The sequence below is a fragment of the Macrobrachium nipponense genome, chromosome 13 (genome assembly GCF_015104395.2).
Source record: "Macrobrachium nipponense isolate FS-2020 chromosome 13, ASM1510439v2, whole genome shotgun sequence".
Lineage (NCBI taxonomy): Eukaryota > Metazoa > Arthropoda > Malacostraca > Decapoda > Palaemonidae > Macrobrachium > Macrobrachium nipponense.
In genome coordinates, this window is record NC_087206.1 from 78,733,870 (window position 1) to 78,760,908 (window position 27,039).

Below are 27,039 nucleotides of genomic sequence, written 5' to 3' on the forward strand. Positions count from 1 at the left end.
TGCCTGGAGTTACAATAGGCGTTGAAGGACGGGAAGTTTCGTGGGGAACTATGGGTTTAAAAATTAAGTGTTCCATTGAAGACGGTACCGATGACGTAGCTGACCGATTAAGGAATGTGGATCTTGATTCACGATTAGACGAAACACCACTTTCTGATTGTGCTGAGGTTGGAAGTAGTGTCTCCGTAATACCTGAAAATAGTGCCGAGGTCGAAGGCAAATCAGAGGTTGAAGGCAGTGGCTCCGTAATACCTGAAAATATTAGGCAAAATAAATAGTTGATCTACTGCACCTTAGATGTCAATCTCTTCTGCAGCACTTCTAAACTGAGTATACAAGTGCTGAAACCTTTAGGGTCATACAGCATTAAAATGTTATCTTCAACCCAGTCATCAATAATAAAAACATAACCATTTTGCTTTCCCCCAAGGCACTACAAACTTTTCAGACAGGTAGTGTAATGGCCATCAAAAAGTTGAAGGTTCACTATTTAATCAATTTCATTCTTGAAAACATCAGAGTACTTACTTATTTTAACATCATGTATGGGCTCTCCTGTTTCGTCAACTGGATGAAATGTTTCAAGTAAATCTTTGTCCATGATCAATTCTGTCATCAGCGATGCGGCTATCACAAACTCTTCTGAATGGTTTCGAAGATCTGGTGGAGGACCACCACCAGTTCTGCATAGCTTTTTCTTGACAGTAGCATCTTCCTGCTTCACTCTAGTAAAAAAAATATATATATTAGAATAAATAATGTTTTCCCATTGGCTTTCTAATGTATTCTAACAACTGTGACTTTAAAAATAGATTGAAATGAAATATCAAAATATAACACAAAGCCTACTATCCAGTGTACTTCTCTTCCACCTCCAGAATAATGAGTAAAACATCTGTCGCATGATTGAATTCGTAAGAAAAGTCATTTGAGCATTTACACAAATATTAATGAGCACTTAAGAAAATAATTTGACCTTTGTGTGGCTGGAAATGGCTGCACATTATAAAGCATAATAAGGGAAACAACCGAGTGGCCTAGCTGATCCAGTCTCGCCCGCTTGTTGATCCACCCTATGAAAAAGTTCTTTAACACGTCCTGACACTGGAGATGTGCACCTGTCATGAGTCATCGGTGGTGGGAGCAACACCTCAAGACCTGTACCCTCCTTTAGAAGTAGGCAAAAGTACTTTTCTGGGCTTGACCTGTGTCGGCCTGTGAAATGGTTCCTTTGATACTATTTCTGAAGAATAAATATTGCTATTCATCCTAGAGAAAAAAGAAACAATATAATGCCAAGATAAATGGCTCGCTCACTTCTTATAGAAGTGTCGGTATAGTAAGGAGCGAGTGGAATCACTACCAGAGGTCCCTTGCCATTTAGCTTCTTCCTTCGACAAAACCCCGAACTACGGAGGAGCCGTGCTACAGCTCCCGGTCTACTACTAACGTGAGCGCCTCCGACGCCTGAGACGTCATTCCTTCGATAGCGCGCGTTACACCAAACGTTAAAATTTTTTCGGTGCTGTGTTTGCTCTATTTGGATTTATTTGGATTTATTTTCAAGATGTCTTCAACTTCTGCTTCTAAGTTAAGTACTGTTTGGGGTTTCTGATCTCATTTTATGATGATCTTCGTGTTTTATACATATTCGGAGCCTTATCGGCCGTATGCCCCTCGACCGCATGGCGGTACGGGTTATCTCTTTCGGTCTTCCATACCGTTAGAGATTTCCCTTTTTCTCAGTACTTTAGATATGGTTACTTATACATAGTCTCTATATCTTTATGCAGTTAGTTTTTTAGTTAGTGGCCTCCACGGGCACGCTCCGACCCGCACGTTCGGACCTTAGTCTAGCTGATGCCTTACAATTGTTAGGAGTTTTTTATCGAGTCAACGATTGAGAGTCATATCATCTTAATTATTCTGATGTTGCTCTCTTTCCTTCTCTAGTTCCTGATTACCTTTAATAATATTATAGGTACTAGGTTGGCTAACATACACCATGCTTCGGTATGGCGATTAGCTTCCTGTTATAATTTATTTTACCGTTAAGTTAGGCTTTCATACCCCAATTGTCGATTGGGGTGATTAGCCTGCCCCCGCCCCCCTTTTTTCTTGAACTAGAGGTTAAATTAGGCTAACATACCCCTTTCTTCGGATCGGCGATTAACTAATTTTCTGTTTGCTTAGCTTCGTGTTCCCCGTGTTAGTCTAGCTTTAAGATATCGCTTTAATTTTATTTGATTGATTATTATAAATAATCCTATTTATATCAGTGATATTGATGTTGTTCCGACGGTTCTTCCCCACCTCGTATCTTTCACCTGGCTGGGAAGACCACCGGTTTATCACGGTGAGCCACCCGGTTACGGGGTCCCCACCCCCTCCCGTCCCCCATTCCCCCCCTCCATACATTGCCATCCACGTCGATGGGTGATGACTCGTTTCTCACAGCTAGCGTCCGAGTCTGCATGAGAGGGGGTGACTCACGGGACTGGTGGGGATCTCCCCTCCCTACTGGTACTCTCACTCGTCAGTGCCTCGGGGGCTCGGGACCTTCCTCCCCCCTTCTTCTCCGTCCTTAACTGGCCCGCTCAGGGGAGGGCTCCCCTACCCCACATTCTTCCCTACTCTTTCCCCCTCAGTTCAGTCCGGCAGGTGTCTATCCGCCGCTACCGAACATAGAGAGTGGGGGAGGGAACCACTGGGTTTCCTATCCACTTAGGATAGTTCACACGAGCACTTACTGATATAAGGGGTTTTTATTTTGTTTATTTTGTGTTATTTAATGTTTAGAATCTTTTGCGTTACTCCGGGGGTTTTTTATTTCCGCCTCTCGTACTATCCCTTGCTTCGTTAGAAGTTTGACATTGCTCACTCAATATTAATTAACTCCGGGCCATACGGAGAACTCCGGGCCCTACGGAGTCTATTTTTAGTCATATGACAAGTGAGCTTAGGCGGAGGCAGAGACTTTCTTCCCCCCTCGTAATTTTTCTACGTAATATTCATACGTAGATCTCTATCCGTCGGTCCCTACTCCGGCACCCACGGATAGTTTGCATATTATTCCACCGGAGGTTGTCATTGGTACTCATGTATCCTTTGACTTACAGATGTTGTGCCAGGAGATTGGGTGCAGTGCCATCCTCCAAGACCTGTGCGGCCATATAGTATGCCGTTCTCATGCAGGATGTGCAGTGAAAGTGGAGGATTTTATCGTTTGGCATCATGAAGCTTGCCAAACCTGCTACTTGCTAGTAGGAGATGCCTCACTAGTAGTAAGTTTCTTAGCACTTTCTTCATTCAGTCGTCACCTGGAATACTTGTTGTTATATTATACCTTTCACATATGAGACACATATTCATATAATCTCAACACAACTACAACAGACATTCCTCCCCTATCCTCTCCCTAACCTCTAGACCCTTTTTTACAGGGTTCTGATGAAGAAAAGAAGAAAGCTTTGTCGACTCTCAAAGCTTGGGTAGGGGGTTTTGGCCGGAATTCTAAGGGCCGCCCCTACATTCTTACCCAGGATATGGCGGACCTAATATTCCCGGAGCCAAGAAAGGATCAGTGGTGGACCCGATAGCGGCCGCCCCTTTGCTGGCCGACCTTCCAAAGTCATGATCTCCCTACAGGAGGGGGATTTCCCAGAGGAACGTTGCAGAAGACGTTTGCGGCAAATGAAGCCTCGACGTTGAACCCATGGCTATTGACTCCATGGGTACAGGTAAGGGTGTAGTAGGGGCAAGCTCCTGTGGGTTCTCAGGGCCCTTTCCTGAATTCCCTTTTCATCATCCTTCTACTGATCCTTCTACTTCCACTTCTTTCCGGGGCTTCACTGAAGAGCAGCGGTCTGTCCGTCCTAAGGCTACTTCAGTGATCCCCAAGGCTAAGATGACCGAGGAGAAACTTAAAAAGTCTCTCCCCAAGAAATCGGTCATCCTGACAGACACTATAACTCCGGCTCACCACCCCGGATCAGTTAGGTCAAGGGAGGCCTCTTCCCTCTGCGTCGAGGTCCCCCAAACATAGATCACGTAAGATCGGGCTCAAGTCCCTCTTTTTGATCCCGAACCTCCTTTTCGGCTAACATTCTGGAGCAGGTGGGAGTGATCGTAGGGGCCTTGGTTGACAACAAGGTCGGCTCGGTGCTCTCCCAGCTCTCCAGTTCTGTTACGTCTTCCGGCCAGTCGATCCAATCGCTGGCGGAACGGCTGGCCGCTCAGGAGAATGCCATCGCCGGGATCCAAACCTCGATTGCGGCAGGTTCCCCTCTATCTGTGCCACCTTCTCCTCTTCCAATGCCAGATTCCAGCCAACTGCCGGAATTCAAGGCGGCCAACCCTTGGAGGATCGCTTCGTATGCCCCGTTTGTCAACGGAATGTTGACAATCGAAGGCATAGGAACTCGAAGGGTGAGGACTTCGAGTTCCACCCCAGAGACCTTCAACCACCATTCATTGGCTACGTCCGACTAACGGAAGCAGCGGGATGATGAGAGAGGACAAGGGTTCCCAGGAAAACAGTGATCCTTCCGAGGGAAACAGGCACAGCAGACTCTAATGAAGAAGTCTGGAAAAGAATGGGGTGTGTGGGGAAAACACCCGCCATCACAGCCTTTAGGAGTCCTTTCACCATTTTTACTCCGGTGGAAGGGACTCCGCTACCACTGACCCTTAAGGTTAGTGGAAGCAACCTTCAGGCCGCCCTGAAAGACGAGCCCCTGCCTCAACTACGAGAGACGGAACCCACCTCTCTCTTAGTCCCAGGCTCCGAGACGTACTTCGAAGGGGCAGTTCCTACTTTCTCAGTAGGAAAACTAAAGGCGGACTGTGCCACCTCTCTCTTTAGTGAGAGACTCCCCCAGAGTTGTCGGACTCTCTCATCCAGATGGAGTACGACGCCCGGACTAGGCTCGCGAGATCCCTTCCTCCATGACTATGGCGGAGATGACGGCTCTTGTGATACCAACAAGAGCCGTTATTTAAAGTTTTGGCTAAAGGGTCGCTGCACACCATGCAGTGTGACCTTTACGACTTCCTCATAGCCAGGAGAAATTGTAGGAAGCACGTTCTGGCGGAAGCTACTATCCGCCATGAACCGAATAAACTGATTGCTTCCTCAATTTGGGGAACGGACCTCTCTTTCCAGCACCAGTAGTAGCAGAAGTCCTTCATGAGGCTTCTAAGGTCAACCAGTGCCTCAAAGTCAGGTGGGGACTGGTAGCAAAGCGGAGGCAGGAATCTTCTGGTCCTAACCCAAGGAACAAGAAGAAACCAAGGAAGTTCTCTCCCTTCCCAGCCTTCCTTCTCAACCAAACGTTGGTTCAGGCAGTCCCAGCATCACAAGGGCAACCATCGTCAAAGGGTCAACAACAATACCTTGTTCGACCCCTCAGTCCCAGCAATCTCAACCCTCCACTTCCTTTGCTTTGTCTCACCAGCCTACAATTCCAACTATGAAAGCCAGAAAACTTTCAGGCTTTCAATAGGTTTGCGAGAGGCAGTAGAGCAAGAGGTGCCTCTCGATTCAGAGGATCCGGCAGGGCTGCTAACAGGGGAAGAGGTTTCCGAGGAGCAAGAGGTGGCCGCCCCTCGGCAAACCAGCAGTGAGAATCCCAAGGTAGGAGGGAGGCTGTACCTCTTCCGCCAGCGGTGGGGGTTCAGCCCTTGGGCTCAAAGTATAGTAACAAAGGGACTAGGTTGGAGTTGGCTAGAGGGCCCTCCTCCAACCAACAGATTCTATCAAGCACCAACAACGGAATTGGTAGAGTATACCGAAGACCTCCTTCTCAAAGGAGTAGTCTCAAGAGCTCAACAAATTTAAAATTTCAAGGACGCTTGTTCAGCGTGCCAAAGAAAGACTCGGTAAACCGAAGAATCATCTTAGACTGTCCCATCTGAACTTATTCATTCATGCGACAAGTTCAGGATGCTGACCGTTTCGCAGGTACGGACCTTACTTCCCCTGCCCCGTGGGGCCGTCACAACCTCTATAGATCTTACAGATGCCTACTATCATGTTCCCATAGCCAGACACTTCCGTCCATTCCTAGGCTTCAAACTAGGCAACAGATCCTACTCCTTCAAGGTAATGCCATTCGGGCTCAACATACCCGCCCCCAGGATCTTCACCAAATTGGCGGAACGCAGTAGTGCAAGAGCTAAGGAAACAGGAATAATGTAGTGGCTTATCTGGACGATTGCTTATTTGGGCAAAGAACCCCAAAGAATGCAAAGAAGCAACGGTCAGAGTGATCAAATCCTGGAACATTTAGTTTTTCAAATAAACAAAACCAAGTCCAGACTAACACCGGAAATCTCGATTCCAGTGGTTAGGCCTTCAGTGGGACTTACAATCGCACACTCTATCAATTCCGTCGTTGAAAAGGAAAGAAATTGCAAGAGCTACAAAACAATTTCTCAAACGACAAACACATCCAGGAGATGCCAGGAGAGGATCCTGGGCTCACTCCAGTTTGCATCAGTCACAGACGTTCTGCTCAGAGCCAAACTCAAAGATATAAACAGAGTATGGCGCTCAAGAGCGAATTGCAGATCACGGGACAAACTAGCCTTATCCCAGCAATCTTACGGAAACGTCTCCGCCCCTGGACGGAGACAAAGAACCTTTCAAAAGCAATTCCTCTACAGTTTCCCCCTCCATCATTAGTGATCCACACAGACGCCTCACTAACAGGGTGGGGAGGATACTCCCAGTACGAAAAAGTTCAAGGAACTTGGTCGTTAACATTCCGCCAGCTACATATCAATGTACTGGAGGCCATGGCAGTATTCCTCACAACTGAAACGACTCCGTCCGCCCAAGAACTCTCATTTCAAATTAGTTCTGGACAGTGCAGTAGTAGTACACTGCATCAACAGGGCGGATCCAAGTCAAGCCACTTGAACCATGTCATGATAGCCATCTTTTCTCTGGCATGCAAAAACAAATGGCACCTGTCAGCCACTCACCTGGCAGGAGTCAAGAACGTAGTAGCAGACGCTCTATCACGCTCCGCTCCGTTGGAATCGGAGTGGACACTGGACAGGAGTTCATTCATTGGATCAGTCTACAAAGTCCCCGGACTCCAAGTAGACCTCTTCGCCACGGAGTCAAACCACAAACTCCCTTGTTACGTGGGCACCCAACCTCGATCCTCTAGCATACGCTACGGATGCAATGATCCTCGATTGGAACGAATGGAAGAATATTACCTCTTCCCTCCGGTGAACCTTCTCATGAAAGTTTTAGACAAACTCAGGACATTCAAAGGCCAAGTAGCTCTAGTAGCTCCCAACTGGCCCAGAGCAATTGGTTCCCTCTACTCCTAGAGTTGAGACTCCGACCACTACGGATTCCCAACCCCAAACTAACCCAGTTAGGTGCAAACTCAGGAACTGTGTCCGCTTCCTCAAGAATTCAGAAAAACCCTAACTTTATGGATTTTCTGAAATTCGCAGCCATGAGGAATGCAGAAATTGATACCCCATAATAATCTCATTCTTGGAAATCAGATAAAAGAGAATCTACTCTCCGACAATATGATTCATCTGTCAAGAAACTAGCAGAGTTCCTTAAGTTGTCAAATTCTCAAGTCATGACAACGAACCTAGCCATAACTTTCTTCAGATCATTGTTTGAGAAAGGCTTAGCAGCAAGCACTATCACTACGACCAAATCAGCTCTGTTAAAAAGATCTTCCAATTTGGTTTTAGCATAGACCTTACGGATTCGTACTTTACGTCCATACCAAAAGCTTGTGCTAGATTAAGACCATCAACGAGACCTAAATCAGTCTCTTGGTCTTAAATGATGTCTCAAACTGGCCTCGGACATTAACAATGATCTTGCAATTATATATCCCTCCTGAGGAAAAAACCCTATTCTTATTAAGTTTAGCCTCCGGAGCTAGAATATCAGAACTGTCAGCTTTATCAAGGGAACCAGGCCACATTGAGTTTCCTCCCCATCAGGGGAAGTCTCCTTATCCCCAGATCGCCATTTTCTAGCCAAAAATGAAGACCCACAGGACAGATGGTCCTCGTGGAAATCCTACCACTACCTCAAGACATTTCCCTTTGTCCTGTCAAACTCATTAAGAGCCTACCTAAGCAGAACAACTCTGAAATCTTCAGGCCCATTGTTCATTAGGAAGGGAGGTGGTACTTTATCCCTAAAAGGGATCAGGCAACAAATTTTATACTTCATTAAACAGGCCAAATCCAGAGTCCTTTCCTCGGGCCCACGATGTTAGGGCGGTGGCCACATCTATTAATTATTTCCAACACATGAATTTTGACGATCTTAAGAAGTATACAGGCTGAAATCTCCGACAGTTTTGTTCAAACGGCACTACCTAAAACCCTTAGAAGCCCTCAAATTTCCAGCAGTGGCAGCTGGAAACACAGTTTTCTCCTGATTCTTAATTTTTACTATAACTTCTTGTAGCCTTCCCTTCTACCTGCACCATTGCACCCTTACTTAGTTTAGTCGCCTCCATGTATTGGGTTACCTTGAGTTTGCTTTTGTTCATCATTCTAATCGGATTCAGTTCCATTCTTTTGTATATATCAACTTATATCTGTCTTTGCCTAACCTGTATTGTTATTGTTTGTTGTTAGGCTAACTAATTTTAAGTGATAAACCCAGTGTTTTTAGGGCTATACTTCCCTTAGGGTAAGACTGTAATTTAGTGATTATTATACTATTAACCTTACAAGTGTTTAACTTTACTTTTTAATTTATCTGTACTGTTCCTCAAGCTTGGTGTTTGGCATTCTCTGGTACTATTTCACAGGCCGACACAGGTCAAGCCCAGAAAAGGGATTTTGAACAGAAGGAAAAATCTATTTCTGGGCAACGACCTGTGTCGCCCTGTGAAACCCCACCCTGTAGTTAGATTATCCTCACCAGCTTACCCCCAAGCTTGGAGGCTATCTTCAGGAAGACGTCTCAGGCCGTCGGAGGCGCTCACGGTAGTAGTAGAACGGGAGCTGTAGCACGGCTCTCCGTAGTTCGGGGTTTTGTCGAAGGAAGAAGCTAAATGGCAAGGGACCTCTGGTAGTGATTCCACTCGCTCCTTACTATACCGACACTTCTATAAGAAGTGAGCGAGCCATTTATCTTGGCATTATATTGTTTCTTTTTTCTCTAGGATGAATAGCAATATTTATTCTTCAGAAATAGTATCAAAGGAACCATTTCACAGGGCGACACAGGTCGTTGCCCAGAAATAGATTTTTCCTTCGTCAAAATCCCTTTTTGGGAGGGTGGATCAACAAGCGGGCAAGACTGGATCAGCTAGTCCACTCAGTTGTTTCCCCTATTACCACTTGAGTTAATGTAGCCTACCCTGAGCAGTTCACATATTTGCCACAATCTATCGTAGCCAAGACTGGTAGGCATTATGCAGTCTTCAGGCTTCAGACATGCTAGCATAATGTGAACTCAATAAAAAAAAAAGAAACAAAAGGTTAGCCTATTTCGGTGTTGCCCAAATCCAAATCATTTGACAACCTGCAGACAAGCGCCAAGATCTCAAATGTTGGCTTAAACTTTTGAAAATAATCACTTGGCCCAGTTTGCAAGCAGGTATCACGTTACGTTGGGTAAAAACAGTATTTATACTTCGGAAAATCTCGTATAGCTACCCATAAGAAAAATAGCCAAAGTTTTACCATCAATTTTTACAGTAATAAACTGGCTGTTTAATTTAGTTGCAAATCAACCCATTAACAATACGATAATAATACTGTGTGCTCTAGCCCTTCTATCCACCAGGAAATTGTAAGATCCTCCGCATAGCTATTCTAAACCTAAATTAGATTACCCAAATTTCCTATGATAGACATTAATAAATAAAAATTCATATCAAATTATACAAACCTAATGCCTGATACACCAACTGCTTTTGTAATAAGCTAGACATTACTAACCTAACCTTTCCTAGAAGAGCACCCCTCACATCCCCTATGATTTGCTTAGCATAGCCTAACCCAACCTATTCTACTATGCCCCATTCTATTTATTTGAAGATAATATATTTATATAATATAATAGCTTTAGATGATAAAATAGTGTTCCCTTGGATAAGCTACACTAGGCTAGCCTGATGCGAGTAGCGTTAACAATTGAACAAGCAACCTAGGCCTGTCAATAGCATAAATTTATTTTAACTTAACTGATAGTTTACACACCATTTTGCCCACAGCGGCCTAAATTTACTCTGACTACTATTACAAAACAAAAATGCATCCTTACTTGCGTTTTATGTGGTCGAAACAGCGCTGGACCTGCATTGATGACCGTGGAGGTTGGTCTGGATACATGGCGTTGAACTTCAAAGTAACTTCTTGCCATGCCTGACGTTTTCTTTCCAAAGTTCTACTTCCCGTAGATTGTTCGTTGGTTACACTCATGCTCCTTCATCAAATTAAGCATCATTAAACGCCAAGAATCAGCTACTGGGGGTGCACGCTCCATATTCCAGCATCCTGGTAACTTGGCAAGTTGCGTAAATTGCTCGCGGTAACTGTTTGTTCAGATTTCCATGCCATATCAGGACAGCAAATATCAAGTATACAAAATATACTACAGATATGCAGTATCTTTTTATACTAAATAATAAAGACATAAAGCCAATTTCAATTTAGTATTATGGTACTAAAATAAAAAGTCTATGATACTGATACAGCCTTGTAATCATCGATTCCAGTCATTTCATTCCCAGTAATCGCATATGTTGATAAGACTGTTCAGCCAGTGAGGCAATGTGATGGGAGTTCGGCCGTCGTATGATTTCTGGATACCACGACAACCCTTCGTTTGAGACCATACAACAGCGATTGCCTTCGTATTGACAAATGCGATCGTATGATTTCTGGATATGGCCCTGAGTCTTAAGAACAGACTGGTGTTCGTCCAACCTTGGATTCCCTCCCTGGTCGTAAGAGCAGAGGGAGGGATCCTAGCCTCTGCCCAATGATCGGGGTGTGTACCGCAGGATGCGATGCTGTTCTGTCAGCTCGGGTGCTGGGTAAGCTACACAACGTGTTGAGCAGATACCACGGGACCTATGGAAAGAAAGTGTCCAAGGACCTGTGGGCTATATCCTACCAGATCACACACACACACACACACACTGAGCACCCAGAGAAAGGTAACAAAGAAAGATATGAAAAAATGAGCAAACTAAACTGGCTTTAAAGAGAGAGAGTAATCAGGTCCTCATTTGAAGGTTGTAGGAAAGTAACTGATAGGTCATAGGATGGCCAGGGCATTGTGGGAGTCGTTTTGGGGTCCGAAGAAGGAACCCAAACCGACGGTGGGTCTGCCGCAATCAGAGCTGGCCGACTCTGTGCTAGACCAGGTGGAGTCTCTCGTCTTCGGACAAGAGGGTTCGCTGAAGTCTGGCAGGTCGTCTAAGCTACTTCCTCCTCCTCTACTGCGACAGCAGCGTTTCTACGTGCCATCCGAGGATCCAATGCCGCCCAAACAGGTGAACCCGGAGCTAGCCAGGCTAACTCTGGGAGTGTCTCTGCAGCAGCTCCTGTCAGAGAACCTCTGGTTCTCGCAGCAAGAGGCACTAGGCCTGGAATCCACCGCTATGGTGGCTTTCCAGGCAGTCTCCTGGTTAGACCTGTGGTCCCTCACAGTGTCTAAGTCGCAGCCACCTCCGGAAATATTTCTCCTGAAGGGGACTTGGCGTTCAGGAGACTTTGCCAGTCTTGAGGTAAGGCTATTTCCTACCTCGCCCACCAGACGGTAAACCTGTGGGCCAACCTGGTACTCCGCCGTAGGGACGCAGTCCTTACCCGAGTATCCAGGGTGGCCAGGCGTGAGGCGGCACTTGGACTTCGCAACGGACCTATTCGGAGTTCCTCCTCTCTCTTCCCAGGAGAGATGGTGGACGCTGCAGTAGAAAGGCGGCGCACTGATGACAGTGACCGCTTAGTACACCAGGCAGTCTCGAAGGCTTCTGGGCAGCCTCGAGTAACTGCAGCCAAGCCCAAGAGTTTGGCTAGCGCTTCCTCGGCTGCTAAGACAGTTGCCCCATCTAAGCCCCGAGGGAAGACTCTGCCTTCAACTTCTGCCAGGGGAGGTCGTCATCAGGCCCCCTCCCAACCCTCCTTCTCACGAGGAGGGGCCGGAAAGAAGTTGAAGAGAGGCGGGAAACGCTAGGGATGGCGTTCCCCCTCACCTGCTGCCAGAAGTGGGGGGGTGCCTTGCGAGCCATTGGGCAACATGGCAGCGCTATGGTGCCAAGACCTGGATAGTAGACGTCCTTGAGGAGGGATATCTACTACCCTTCAAATCTCGGCCACCCCTCACCTCCAACCCGGTCCATCTTCAAACCTACGTCCTGGGAACATCAAAGGACGTAGCTCTTCGACAGGAGACCAAGACCATGCTGAGCAAAGGAGCTGTAGAGATCGTCAGGGATCAATCACCGGGCTTCTACAGCCGCCTTTTCCTGGTGGAGAAGTCTTTGGGGGGCTGGCGCCCGGTGATAGATCTCTCTCCTTTGAACCGATTTGTTCGCCAGACTCGGTTCAAGATGGAGACGGCATGTTTCGTGCTCGACTCCATCAGGGAGAACGATTTCATGCTTTCAGTGGATTTGAAGGACGCGTATTTCCAGATACCTGTCCATCAATCCTTCAGGAAGTACCTCCGCTTCATCCCCAATAGGACGGACGGTGTACCAATTCAGGGCCCTTTGCTTCGGTCTATCAACCGCCCCACAGCTGTTCACGTGAATGTTCACTCTGGTGTCTGCTTGGGCCCACTCGTCCGGGATACATCTTTTGAGGTATCTCGACGACTGGTTAGTACTGGCGAGCTCCCGCTCGCAGTTGCTACGGGACAGGGATCGACTCCTGGAGTTCTGCCACGATCTGGGGATCGTGGTGAACTTCGAGAAGTCCAATCTCGAACCCAAGCAGAGGATGAAGTACCTGAGTATGCTGATCGACACGGTAGCATGGCGAGTCTTCCCCACAGACTCACGGATCAGCAGATTCAGGGAGGCAGCCAACCGGTTCCTGTCTCGGCAGGAACAGTCAGCTCAGCAATGGCAAGTTGTGATCGGCCACCTGTCGTCACTCGAGAAGTTAGTCCCTCACGGGCGTCTTCACCTGCGGTCTCTCCAGTGGAGACTAAAGGAGAGTTGGTCACAGGCAGAGTACCCACCGTACTTCTCCGTGTCCCTCACGGAGGAGGTAAGGCAGGACCTAGCCTGGTGGCTAGACGACAGGAACCTCTTAAGAGGAGTCCCTCTTTGCACTCCCCCCCTGGAGATGCTGCTGTTCTCAGACGCATCAAAAGAGGGATGGGGCGCACACCTGGAGGAGTTGCTGACTGCAGGAGTGTGGGACCATCACGACAAGCACCTTCACATCAGTGTCATGGAGCTCAAAGCAGCGTTCCTCGCTCTCCAAGAGTTCCGGGACCGCTTGATGGGACACTTTGGGGTGTTGATGAACGACAACACCACAGTAGTGGCATACGTCAACAAACGGGGGCCTAGTGTCTCTCCCGTTGCACCAGTTGACGCTGCAGGTGCACGAGTGTGCCGTGGCTCACTGGATAGACCTGTCAGCCTGCTACATTCCAGGCAAGAGAAATGTAGTAGCAGACAAGCTCAGCCGTCGGGATCAGGTGATAGGGGCCAAATGGTCCCTACACCAGGACGTGGCGGAAAGGCTCTTCAACGTGTGGGGGCGTCCAGTAGTGTATCTGTTCGCCACCCGGCACAACAGAAAACTTCAGGTTTTCTTTTCAGCCGTGCCAGACCCATGGGCAGCTGCAGAGGACGCTCTTCAACATCCGTGGGACAACCTCTTCGCCTACTCCTTTCCCCCGTTCAGCCTGATTCGCAAGGTGATCAGCCGAGTGCTGGCCACCCTGAACCTCAGGGTGATCCTGGTGGCTCCCAAATGGCCCCAGGCCATTTGGTATCCGGACCTGCTGGCTCTGCTTGCAGAAGCACCGAGAGAGATTCCCCCTTGGCACAACCTTCTCGCCCAGCCACACGTAGAACGGTACCACCGAGCAGTCCAGTCTCTACATCTTCACAGCTGGATGTTATCCACCATCTCTTGCGAGTGAGAGGCTTTTCTCGCAGGGCAGCAACAGAGATGGCTGGACACGTCAGACAGTCCTCCGCAGCTGTGTACCAGGGGGAGTGGGCCGTCTTGTGTGGTTGGTGTCGTAGACGTGGTCTATCTCCTCTCAGAGCTACTCTTCAGCAGGTAGCAGATTTCCTCGTTTTTCTTCGCTGAGAAAAGCTCCTCTCTGTCCCCACAGTCAAAGGATTTAGAGCCGCCCTGGGACTAGTCCTGAAACTGAGGGGAGTGGATATCTCGAACTCGTTCGAGATCTCCTTGCTAATGAGGAGCTTTGAAAGGTCTTGCCCACCCAGGGAAACTCAGGCCCCCTGAGTGGGATGTGACTCTCGTCCTTAGGAGTTTGACTCGAAGACCCTTTGAGCCACTCCGAGAGTCGTCAGACAGGGATCTGACCCTCAAGATCCTCTTCTTGCTGGCCCTGGCATCGGCGAAGAGAGTAGGGGATTTTCATGGTCTGTCCTTCAACGTTAAACATCCCAGGGGATGGGGATCTGTGACGCTCGATTTCGTCCCGAACTTCGTAGCTAAGACTCAGAATCCGTCGATCCCTGACGACAGGTTCGAGTCTTTCACAATCCCTTCCCTATTGGACTTCAACAATGATTCGGATGAGATGCTGCTATGTCCTGTGAGGGCGCTACGACGCTATCTGAAGAGAACTCGACACCTCAGGCCTGAGTGTCGACACCTCTTCGTTAGCACCGGGGTGACCAAGAAAGAAGTATCCAAGAACACGCTTTCTTTCTGGCTGCGTGAGGTGATCAGGAGGGCTCCGTCCGAGAGCCCGCGAAGTCATGAGCATTGGTCCTTCCCTTGCGTTCTGCAAGAACTTCTCCGTGGCGCAGGTCCTGAAGGCAGGGGTCTGGGCCAACCAGACTACCTTCGCCTCCTTCTACCTTCGGGATATTGCCCACAAGTCCTGGGATACTTTTGCCTTGGGACCCGTGGTGGCTGCTCAACACGTGTAGCTAACCCAGCCCCTAGCAGGCAGAACAGCATCGATTCCTGGTGTGACTGTAGAATGGATGAGTGAATGAGAGTGTGACTGGCTCCTCTTCCCCATCTTTTTCTCTCCTCTACCTGTGGGCAGAGGGACACGGTCGTCACCCTACTGGAAAGGATGAGATGCAGGTAAGCTACTCGACCGAGCCCCATCCTATCCCTTTCATTAGGGATAGGAGTGAATATCCACCACTTCCCCCAACAAGGGGGGGGGGGGGGGGGGGGGGGGGGGGGGGGGGGGGGGGGGGGGGGAGTGGAAGCCAACAAGAGACAGACCCTAACTTTATGTTGCCTCTTGCTACAGGAACAAGTTCTTGCTTGCTAGTTTTAAGAGATACGCTTGCCTCGCTCTTATTACTTGGGTCCAGAGGTCTGACCATTGATCCTGCGGTACATACCCCGATCAATTGGGCAGAGGCTAGGATACCTCCCTCACTCTTATGACCAGGGAGGCAATCCAAGGTTGGGTGACTACCAGTCTGTTCTCAAAGACTCAGATTCCTCCCACCAAGAAGTGAGTCTTTCTATTGTAAAAGGACCGATGGTTTGTAAATTGTACCGGAACAAATGACAATTTGTTGAAAATTGCATTTTTCCTAACTATACAAACCTGAGGTCCTTTTACATATAGTCCCACCTCATGCCACCCCTCACTCAACATTTTTTTCCTGGGCCTAAAGCAAAAGTGATTCTTCACCTCCCAGTCGTGCTGCGCGCGCACTGTCGGACAAGCAGTTAACTACCAAACTCACTTGTTTGAAGCTTACGACCATCCCAGCTGCCGCTAGTTACCTTCCTATTGTAAAAGGACCTCAGGTTTGTATAGTTAGGAAAAATGCAATTTTTGACAAATTGTCATTTTTTACTGGTGCTGTGCAAGTGCCAGACATTCGCTGTATTACCAAATCTTACTTTATTATAAAAATGCCATTTTTTTTTATTTCCTGTTCATTCACACTCAGTTCGCACATCTTAGTATTTTTGTTCAGACTGATTTCTGTACAAGATAAAGCCTTTCCATCTTAATGGGTAACCTGGCAGTTGTCAAATGATGAGGTCTAAAACAAATTAAGTTTTTAGAAAGAGTTTACATTTTAAATACAAATCTAATAATATTCAGGAAATGACCACCTTCCCACCCCCATTTCTTCTTGTGAATGCAGATACGTACAATACTCTACAGGGAATGACTTTGTATCTTGTAGAGTGTGTGTGAGGCACTAAATTCTTGTGACAGGCAATTGCAAAATGATGGATACTGTATGTACTAAAAAACTTGTCTTTACACATTTTTGCTTTCAAACAGTTTGGTATTAAGTGGAAAACAAGTAATCTTGTTAACAAGATTTCAATCATCAGGTTGCAACTGCATAGAATTTTCATTTATTTAAATAAATTGTTCTCTTATTTTTTAACATTTTTTTTCAGGCATACACATCTTGCAGCAGACTTTCAAGTATGCTTGTACCTCTCAGTCTTCGACAGCAGTGTTTGGATTTTCAAGAACCATGTTTAAATTTTCCTCACATATTGCTAAAAGTAAGAATATCATATTTTTTCTGAAGACATTGTTGTACAGTAATTGAATTAAAGTTTTTAATTTTGTTTGTTTTTATACAAACTGAAACTAGCATGTGTATTATACACAGTGCATTAGAGTGTTAAAGTTGAACAAGATTTGCAGAAAAGATAATATTACTCATCTTTAGAAGAAGAGATCTGCCAAGAAAAGGAATATTAGTGTTCACCACTTTCCAAGTACTACTGTACTGTATTTGAATTAGTTCTTAACCAAGAAATTATTTTTTTCTTATGTATGTTTTGAAAATCATATCTATTCTCTCTCTATAGTTTTCCTAAAATAAATACTTGCTGATTGTTCAGTTTTATAGCAAATTTCATATTTATGAAAGAAATTATGACTGTACTAGGCTTTGGAATTTTATATTTCAAAAGCCAAGTCAGTGGAGGGTAGGGAATTGGCCTAAATAAGTGTATGCTAGAGGTGCAAATTCTGCACCTGGTTTATTGAGTTGAACCTTCCTGAGTAGCCATTCTCATAGCACCAGTAGCTCTGCAAGTTGCGTACATAATAAGAGCTTGTTCATCTCATAAAAATGATTTCATCTGCAAAATGTAATGAGCTTAGCTGTTACCCAACTCATAGTAAGATTTTAAGTTTTGAAAGCATGAATATTATAAGACTTGAGGATTATGGTGCTTATGGATTTCCACCTCTTCTCAGAGTTGAGAATAAACATCTTGGTTTACAGTAGAGGCTCAGCTGCAACCAGGATTGCCATCAGGGATAGCTCCAAGGGTACGTGATTTGCAGGGGGTGGGCCGTGGTGGTAAAAGTAAATTTGACCAACTCGAGTCGGTCAATGTTGAGGTTTGACCAACTTGAATTATTTTATTAAATTGACCTCCTAAGAACTGTTTAGTATTGTAAAAAACTAAAAGAGAACACATTAAACATTAAGTGATTTTATTGATCACAGAATATTGACTGCAAAATTGAAAATATTTATATATACATAGGATGAATGAATAATGTTATGATACAAATAGTTTAACATCAACATTAACTCTTTATAGAATAAGTTTGGATTCATGCAGTGAAATTTGACGGTCCAACTCAGTCAGGAACACGGGGGGAGAGTTATCCCCTCCCCTTGGAGCCATCCATGGTTGCAGTGAGAAACCTGGCAAGTGTTTACCTTGGAGTATACTCTGGCCTATTTCACAAACCAGGAGAAGACAGTTTTACCAGGCTTTCAATCTTCATAGGGAAAAACAGCAAAAATTTCTTTTGGATAAGACAGATCAAATATGCCAACAGCCCACCTTTTAGATGAAGAAGAAGGTTGTGAAACCTTTTCACTAAGATATCAGAACCTGAAGTGGAAGGTAGTCCTTGGGAACATTGGAGTTTGTGGGAGGATTGGGAGTTTAAACTTGAGCAAAATAGAAATGAACCTGCCTTGGACAGAAGAAGGTGCTGTGATTCTAAAATCCTTGGCTTTGACTCGGCCAGCACCCCACAAGTGAGGTGCACAGAAACAAAGTGTTGTTGAAAGATACATGGATAGCTGGGCAGTGATGACTTCCACACTAGATTTCCGTCCTAGGTTGACAAGTCAACTGGGAGGAGTCAGACATTGTGACAGGCTATGTCAGGTTCTCATTGGTCATATATTTCTAGAGAAGAGGATCATTTACTACTGATTAAGATTTTATACTTTGCTTTTGCAGCTATGCAGGTCATGAAAGCTGATAGGAGATTTACAGTGGAAGCAGAATCTCAGGAAAGGAAGTGGTTGCTCCTGTGACAGAAATTCATTTCTTTTTGTTGCTTTCACAAAGGGCTGAGGACCTAGCTGACTACATTTTCAGACAGTGGGTATCTGGTCTGCACAGTACAAAAACTGTTTCATAAAGAAAAGGGAAACTATTCTGTGGCCTCCAGAAACTTTTGAGGAGCATGTGTCAGATAAGGTGGGAGTAATATCCAATAAGTCAACAATTTTGGTTATTTAAATTGTGAAGTATATATCATCTGGTTTCACATGGTTTGAGGAATGCAGAAATAGTATTGCCCTAAAGGGCATCTGAGTCACTAAGTACTGTCAGGAAAACTTTAGGAGGAGGAATCGGATTCAGACCTTGGATGTGCTGATCCATGCTAATATTATAGAGAACACTTTGGCAACTAAAAGAATCTCCAGTTGAGAGTGGTTACATGCCTTCAAATGTAAGTCTGAAGGCTAGGACACTCATTCCTTTTGAGAGTTGTCAGGAATATTTTATGACAGTGTAAAGGACATTAAAAGTTATGGGTTTTGATAGATAAAAATTCAGTTTTACTTTGCTTTTCAGAAAATATTTTAATATATCTTATAGATCTGATCTGATTAATCAAAAATTTATTGATAAAATGATAAGATTTTAATTGTAAAAAAATTCTGTTTGCAGGAAGATAATGCTTACATGAGTAGTAGTGTGTTAGCATCTTTCATAGATACAGCAACTTTGTCATATCGTCTAAGAACTTCACCGTTGCCCCTGCGGAACATTACAGAATTGCTGACTTTTTCTGATCGACCGGTAAGACTTGAATTTTTATGTTCTCAAAATGAAAGCAAAGATTGAGGATCAGAGCTTGTGCATGATGCTTGTACTTCAGCTAAAAGAAATTGTATTTACAGGTGGTTGGCAGCACGTTATCTCTACCTCTAGGGTTAAGTAGCGACAGTTACTTGATGGAGTGGCTTTCTGATGGAAATCAGCCTCTGCGTGTTCCTTTAAGTCCAGGTACAGATATCAAAGTTGATGCTTTCAGTGAAGTGACTGTAATAAGAGGGATTCCATCATCACGTCTTATAAGGTAGGTTTAGAAAATGTTTTGTCTTTTGGTTCTTCAAGAGGCAGCTTCATAAAGGAAAAATTATGACTATTCTAGTCATGCCCTACGCTCATTATTCAGTTACTCATTGCCTATCAATATTAACAAGGGATCCTATTGTTATTTTCTTATTATTGCCATTGAACAACTTTACTGTCAAGAAATTTGTTCATACTTTTTACTCTTGCATAAAAATTTTTAGATACATTTATCTCATCCTTTGACCCTCTTTTGGAACAAATTTTTGGTTTACAGTATTTGTTCTTGCCTTTTGGCCCTTTTGTAACTGTTTCTTCAGAGCATTTACTCTTTCCATTAAACCTTTCTAAGACAATTTCCCGTAATGCATTTATTCTTGACTTTTGACCTTTTTGTAAGGTAGGTACTAATTTCATGCATTCAGGGCAATATTTACTCAGAACTTTTTTAAAAGTTCATTGCCGTCACTGCGGAATTTACTATTGCCTTTTGATCTTTTTCAAAGACAGCTTTTCTCTTAACCCTCTTACGCCGAAGCGGTAAAAAAAAAATTGTCTCCCGTGTGCCGGAGGTGTTTCAGAGTGAGCGTGGAAGTGGAAAAAATATTTTTTTCAAAAAATCACAGCGCGCTTAGTTTTCAAGATTAAGAGTTCATTTTTGACTCCTTTTTTTGTCATTGGGTGAAGTTTAGTATGCAACCATCAGAAATGAAAAAAAAATATCATTATCATATATAAATAATGCGATATATGATAGCGCAAAAACGAAATTTCATATATAATTGTATTCAAATCGCGCTGTGAGCAAAACGGTTAAAGGTAACAAGTTACTTTTTTTTCGTTATAATGTACACTAAATTGCGATCATTTTGGTATATAACACATTGTAAAACGATAAAAGCAACACAGAGAAAATATTATCACAAAATAATGCATGAATTCGTAACGAGCGGACGTAAACAAATATTTTTTTCAAAAATTCACCATAAATCTAAATATTGTCCTAGAGGCTTCCAATTTCTTTCAAAATGAAGACAAATGATTGAATATTACTATACTATAAGAGTATTAGCTTACAATTGCAGTTTTCGACCATATCTCACGAGTTAAAGTTGACCGAATGTCAAATTTTTATATATATATTTTTTATATGCAATTATTTCGGAAATAATAAAAGCTACAACCTTCAAATATTTTTCGTTTTATTCTACATAAAATTGTGCACATTTTCATATATAAAACTCTATGAAATGCCTAATATGAAACGGAGCAAATATTCCGAGAATGGTACGTACGCATTTCGGAGATTTGTGGCGGAGAATCCGCGCGCGGAGGGAAGGAAAGATTTTTTTTTAAATTTACCATAAATCTAAATTTTGTTCATGAAACTTACCTGTCAGATATATATATAGCTGTATTTTCTGAAATCCGACAGAATTTAAAAAACTTCCGACACACGCAGTGGTCGGCCAGGTGGTTAGTACCCATTCCCGCCGCTGGGAGGCGGGTATCAGGAACCATTCCCATTTTCTATTCATAATTTTTCTGTCGCCGGTGCTGAAAACACCTGTTTTCAGTACCTCCGTCTTAGGATTTTGGAAACTTCATTGCCGCTAAGTATCCTAATTGTCTTTTGATTTATTTACTTGGATTTGTGGCTAGGCATACGCTATCTTAAATTGATTTGAATTTGATTCATTTTTGCATAAGATATCTGAATCTAGTTAGGCTAGTTTCAGAGGGGGTTGTCTGCAAAGATAGGATGTGGCTACCGAAAGCTTCGGTAGATCCGCACTTGGTATGCACGAGGGGTTTGGGTCTTGCTTCTTTGTTGAGATTTGTCATGTAAGGAGTGTGAGACTTTGTCTATTCCGTAAGGAAGACGTATGATTCGTATGTACGCAATTAATCAGTAAACATGTCTAATTCCGTAAGGAAAAAGTATGATTCGTATGTACGCAATTAATCAGTAAACATAAGTCAGGGTAGTGAACCTGCTAACCTTCCTGTAGACTTTATTTTGCCTAACCCTATAGTATGGCCTACGGGGTATGAATATGTCTGCGAGAGGTGATCGCTCTCCTTCATTGTTGTGAAGAGTGCTACTTCTGTTATTGTTACTCCTAACCCTGTAATGTTGCCTTCGGGCCCTAAAACAGTGTCTGTAGAGGTTATTGCCCTTTTCTCTTATACTCTTTCGATTCGTAACTTAGAATCGAAAGTGCTTGCTTTAGAGAGCAATAGTGAAGTGGCTAAGTGCAGTGACAGTGCCCCCTTGTGTAGTGGAGGGTGCGTCAGATCGGCCTTATAACGCCTCTAGGTCTAGACCTCTGCTTGACTCCCAGGACCACAGGGAGAGGGCATGTCGAAAGCCGAAGGAGGGTTACGAGGAACCCCCACCGATCTGGCGTGCCTTCGGCAGTTTCTGATGAAAATCCCCAGACTGCCAAAGTTCGTGCACGTGCACGAATCCTGAAGGATTGCTTCTCGTTCCTCCGAGGCGTCCTCCCCGCTGCAAGGGTTGAGCTCTCGGAAGGACTCGCGCCCTCTTAGAAGCTTTAGAGAAGAGGACGCTTCACGTCCTCTCTCTCGTCAGGAGGGAACGTCAGATCCGCCCCATAACGCCTCTATGCCTGGACCTCTGTCGGACTCCCAGGACCAGGGAGAGGGCATGTCGAAAGCCGAAGGAGGGTTACGGGGAACCCACATCGATCTGGCGTCCCTTCGGTAGGACCTGTTGACGTTTCCCAGGCTGCGGAAGATCGTGCACGTGCACGAATCTCGAAGGACTCGCGCCCCTAACTAAATAGAAGCTTTAGAGAAGCGGACGTCGTTCACAACCTCCCTCACTCTCTCGTTATGCGTTTCAGTGAGAAGTAAGAAGGCGAACGTCGCCTGATCACGTGTACGTCTTTCCACCGAGAAATATGAAAAGAAGCAGTTTCTCTCGCTTTTTTGTTTTGACGCCTGTCAGGAGCGTGACGCTTTTCTGCACGCTTCTTTTGACGCTCGGCTTGAACGGGACGCTCGGATGGACGCCAGGCGCGCGCCAGTGGACGCCGAGCGCGCGCCAGGACGCCGAGCGTCCTCGCAACTGGACGCCGAGCGCGCGCCAGCGCACACCAGGTTTGTATCCTGGCTGAACGCTTCTGTTGAACTCTTCAACTTCAAGCTCTTGTTTAAGATTTGAGCCTCAAGAATGTGAAGTAAGCTGTGGCTTCTTCGGAGGAAGCTTAAAGTGAACAGACAACTTCTTCTTCGAAACCCAGCAAGACCTCGGGTTTCGTGAATTCAAGAGGTCTCTGTCAATATTATATTGTTTTTCGCAAAGGTGGATGGAGTTAAGGAAAGCTCAAGGGAAGATCTCGTTTTCTCTACCGCAGTCAAGACTTTGTGATAAGGCAGTTACGGGTTATGTAAAGGCTCGACTTCTCGGCGACGTTCAGTAGGATTCTTGCAAAGGCATTCATCAAAAGGACGCTCTTCAGGAAAGCGCAAGACAGGACTTCCTTTGCCACCTTTGCCATACTGCCAATAAATTTTAAGCTTTAGCAGGCATTAGTTGTGATACAGGAGAGGAAGCTGGTTGGAGAGTTTTTCTTCCTCCTCCACAGGATAATTTTGCAAAGCTTTTTAGCCCATCTGAAAGGGGTTTTCAGATGATAGATTTTGTTAGTTTCTAGTCGGGAATACGCTGCCGAATTGAACATCGTCGTTCTACCTGCCGTAAGCCCTGTCTCTTAACAGGATTCTTGCCCCTTTCTCGTTTGAGACGGGAATGGGAAAAAATAAAATGCTCGACTTCCTGGATTACGTTTTGTCAATTCAGTGACTTTCCCCCATTGACAATATACTATCGTTGTGTCAAGTAAGTGGGTATCCCCTCATTGACAAAATATCTCTTTGTCCCGTAAATGGGTTAGTTCTCATTGACAAACATCTCTTTAACTTATATTGCGTAAGCGAATAAGCTCTTATTGACAAGATTCGGAAGAGCTCTCATTCGTCATTCGCAGACTCGTACAAGAAATAGACTTGTAGACTACGTCAATGAACGCTTATGTCCAATAACATAAGAAGCTTGAGCTGTCTGCTTCGATTCTCTAAGTTTTGTTCATAAAACTTGCCTGTCAGATATGTATGTAGCTGTATTTCCGAATTCAGCTATATATATGTCTGCCAGGTAAGTATGAACAAACTTTATTGTGATATAATAAAATATTTTGCCTTGCGTTATTTTACTACTGGTTGGTTCAAGTCATACACGCTTGCTGTAGTTACCTCTTCGGATGGCAACCGAGAGGTCTATTGTCTATTATTTTAAGGACATTTAATCGTCACTCCCTGCAGCCTTCCAGGAGTTTCCGATTTATCTTTTACCGTTGTATGGTAGTGTTCTGACGACACAAACGCATCTATATATTTAGCGTTTTCTGTTTCGCTTAAATATACCAGCTTGAGAGTCTCTTTTTGCTCAAAAATAACGGACCTATTTCTTTGTAGAATAGGGTAGCTGGCAACCCAGACATAAAGTTAAGAGACGACATTCGTAAGCTGCTGGCTGCTGCTGTGTCTGACTGTCCAAGTTCCTCCAACCGAGCCAGTAACAGATCGTGCGCTGTCATGCGCTGTAGGTTACGTCTCTCTCTCCTGCGGGATTGACTGACTAACCGTATCTCTGTGCTGGCGGTTACGTCTCTCCTGCGGGATTGACTGACTAACTGTATCTCTGTCCTACAATCACGGACTTTAGCCTAAGATTGAGGGGATTTCTTACGTGAATGAATAAACGTTGCATTCGTTTTGCCTTACTATGTTCAACAGAGTTATCTCTTAATCCTTTCGGTGCTCGTTACCGCACGGTATAGAACTACGAGTCTACCGCAACATTGCACTTTTATATGCTCTCCTGCTTAGGCAAAGCGCAGCCTTATAGGGAAGTAGGCATACTCGGGGAGGGAATGGATGAGCTTGCTGGGGACCATTTCCTTCCTGAAGAAGTTTGTTTCCCCAAATAGACTGCAATTCAGACCACAGTTTTTTCCTACCGGGAAACTGAAATATTATTCAAGATCTAGGAATTATTCTGACATCTCTCAGTGGGCGTCATGATAGAAAGAAGGTGCCGGCGACATCTGGATAGTGTTTCAGATGTCCTGGATCTTAATCTGAAAGAAGTAAATGCAATTCGGTCGTCCTCCAGTCTCGAAACGAGTTTTTGGAACCAGTGGTCCACATCAACTCTGATATTCCACAGCTCTCTCATATCTTAAGAAGTATCGTCTCTCGGTCCCTGCTCGAGTTTACGAGAAAGAGCCTATTATAACAACAGGCGTAGGATTGCAAAAGTCAGTACGAATCGTCTCGATCGACGGCAGCAACTTTTGACTTCCGAGTGGAATCTTTCTTTTGAAGTAAGTTGAGAGTTGTGGAGAATTTAGGGACGCCCTTTCATTCTTCTCTTCGATATGTTGAGGACGAAGAGGCTTCTTCTTCTCTGCTGTTTTCTCGATCCGGGATCGTACCATTTAAACGCCATCCTATGATATTAAACGGGGATGGATGTTTAGTCTCTTTTCCCCTTTTTCAATCGCTTAGGAAATGTAATAAGGATTTATGACGTCACAGAGAGCGACAATGACGCTGATCGCCCCATGTTGGCCTTCAGGATCCTGGATTCACAGAGGTCACATCCTTCCTAGTTCACTTTCCAGGACCTTTCCGAGAGAGTCGGTCTACTCTAACTCGAAAGGTACCTATAACCTCTCCGCTCTGAGTCTGACAACGTTCAGACTATCGAGATGTTGACAGGAATAAGATTACCGTCTTCCATTTCCGTCTGAATGGGATAAGCTGGCAGTCACAACTATTAAAGAATACGCAAATATGTTGTTGACGGCCTTTGGGCTCAGAGATTTGCGTCTGTCAAACAACAAAGCCCTTCACGATCTTTGAGTTCTGTGGAATCTCGAAACTCGCTCACCATCTACTTTTTGTCTCGCCTGTTTTCTCGGAGTCAGACACTCGTGCGAGATCAGGCGACATATAGTAGCCCTGAGTTTCTTGTTGACGAAGTCGGTTGCGTTTATACACCCCCGATGATCGTGTAACATGAGACCAGGTTGGACTGTCAGGCATTCTTCCTTCGGGACTGAATCGCCTTTTTGCTCCTTGCTCCTTTCTCCGGGCACCAGAAGCTCGAGTCAGGAGTTGATTCGCTGACGACGTTGGGTTGCGTTGATACACCCCCCAAGGTTTGCTTAGATTAAATCGCCCAGGCAGTCCAGACACTCATCCTTCAGCGAAGAATAGTGTCTTATGGTCTTCAGGGTACAGCCTTGCTGTCCTTGATTCGTCTGACTGGTCGAAGCTTTCAATATGGAACTTAGACGTAGTCTGAAGTTCTTGATGTCAAAGCATTCGAACCTCTCCTACCTGTTAACTTCTTGCATGTGATCAGGAAGGCCTTCTTCTAACCACCCTAGATACGACAAAGAGGGTTAGTGAGATTTTAAGCCATCGTCACAAGTTTTGGCTTTAGAGAACACAAGGCGGTGTGCTCTTTAAGCCTTTCGTTGTGGCCTAAGGATGGAAACCCGTTTTGTCCTTGGGCCAGGAGCTTGGAAGCAAGGATGGCACAAGTTAGTGGGCAGGAGCCAGAGAGAGTCCTGTGCCCTGTCAGGTCTCTCAAGTTTTATCTACATAAAACTCAAGAAAGTCGAAGTCATTCGGGCAATCTGCAGTGTTCTGAAAAAGACCAGACTTGCCCATATCGAAGAACACCCTGGCTTTAGTGTTAAGGAGTTCTTTCAAAATGCTCCTTCATTGTGTTTGCACAAAGATTTGAAATTTTTTATCTGAATGCTCACGAGGTGAGGGCGCGGCCTCGGAAGCATTTCAACAGAGCATGGCACTCAGCAACATCCTGAGTACCATGTTTTAGCGAAGCAACTCTGTGTTCACTTCACACTCCCTGCGAGATGTGAAGATGGCATATGAGATCTGCTGCTCGCTAGGGCCATACGTGTCTGCAGACACAATCTTGGGGGCAAGAAGTACCACTCATCCTATCCTGTAGAAAATGGTTAGGAAGAGCTCTTAATTTAGTTGTTGAGTCGCCGACAACGGCGACTTCTTAACTCTTAAGCCTTAGTTAACACACCTTAACTTTGGCTAGGTTGGTCAGGTGGTGATATATATATTTATATATATATATTTATTTTACTTCTTAGCCCTCATGGTATGGTCAATATGGTCTAGCCACATTGTGGTCACGCCCCCGTTGACAGATCATCTGGAGTGCACCAGCTTTATAGGTCTCTACCTCGCTGGCAACTCTAGTAAAGCAGAAGCAGACTTGGGTGACAGTAATCATGAAGTCGGCTATGCTAACAGGTGGAACCAAGATGTAAATCATCTGCATGCATTTGTTTCCCAAAATCCTTCTATTCTGTCCCTTCCCACCTCCAAAGGTGGGATTCAGCTGTATATATATCTGACAGGTAAGTT

General features: G+C 45.0%; 1 protein-coding gene across 1 annotated transcript in view; it reads left to right on the plus strand.

Annotated features, from left to right (window-relative positions):
- The window catches only part of LOC135225371 (protein misato homolog 1-like), a 104,020-nt gene that overhangs the window by 43,578 nt on the left and 33,403 nt on the right, over positions 1–27,039 (plus strand). Inside the window, exons 4-6 of the mRNA XM_064264702.1 lie at positions 16,576–16,686; positions 19,123–19,254; positions 19,356–19,534. Of these exons, the coding sequence (XP_064120772.1) occupies positions 16,576–16,686; positions 19,123–19,254; positions 19,356–19,534 (422 nt within the window). The remainder of the gene's footprint in view (positions 1–16,575; positions 16,687–19,122; positions 19,255–19,355; positions 19,535–27,039) is intronic.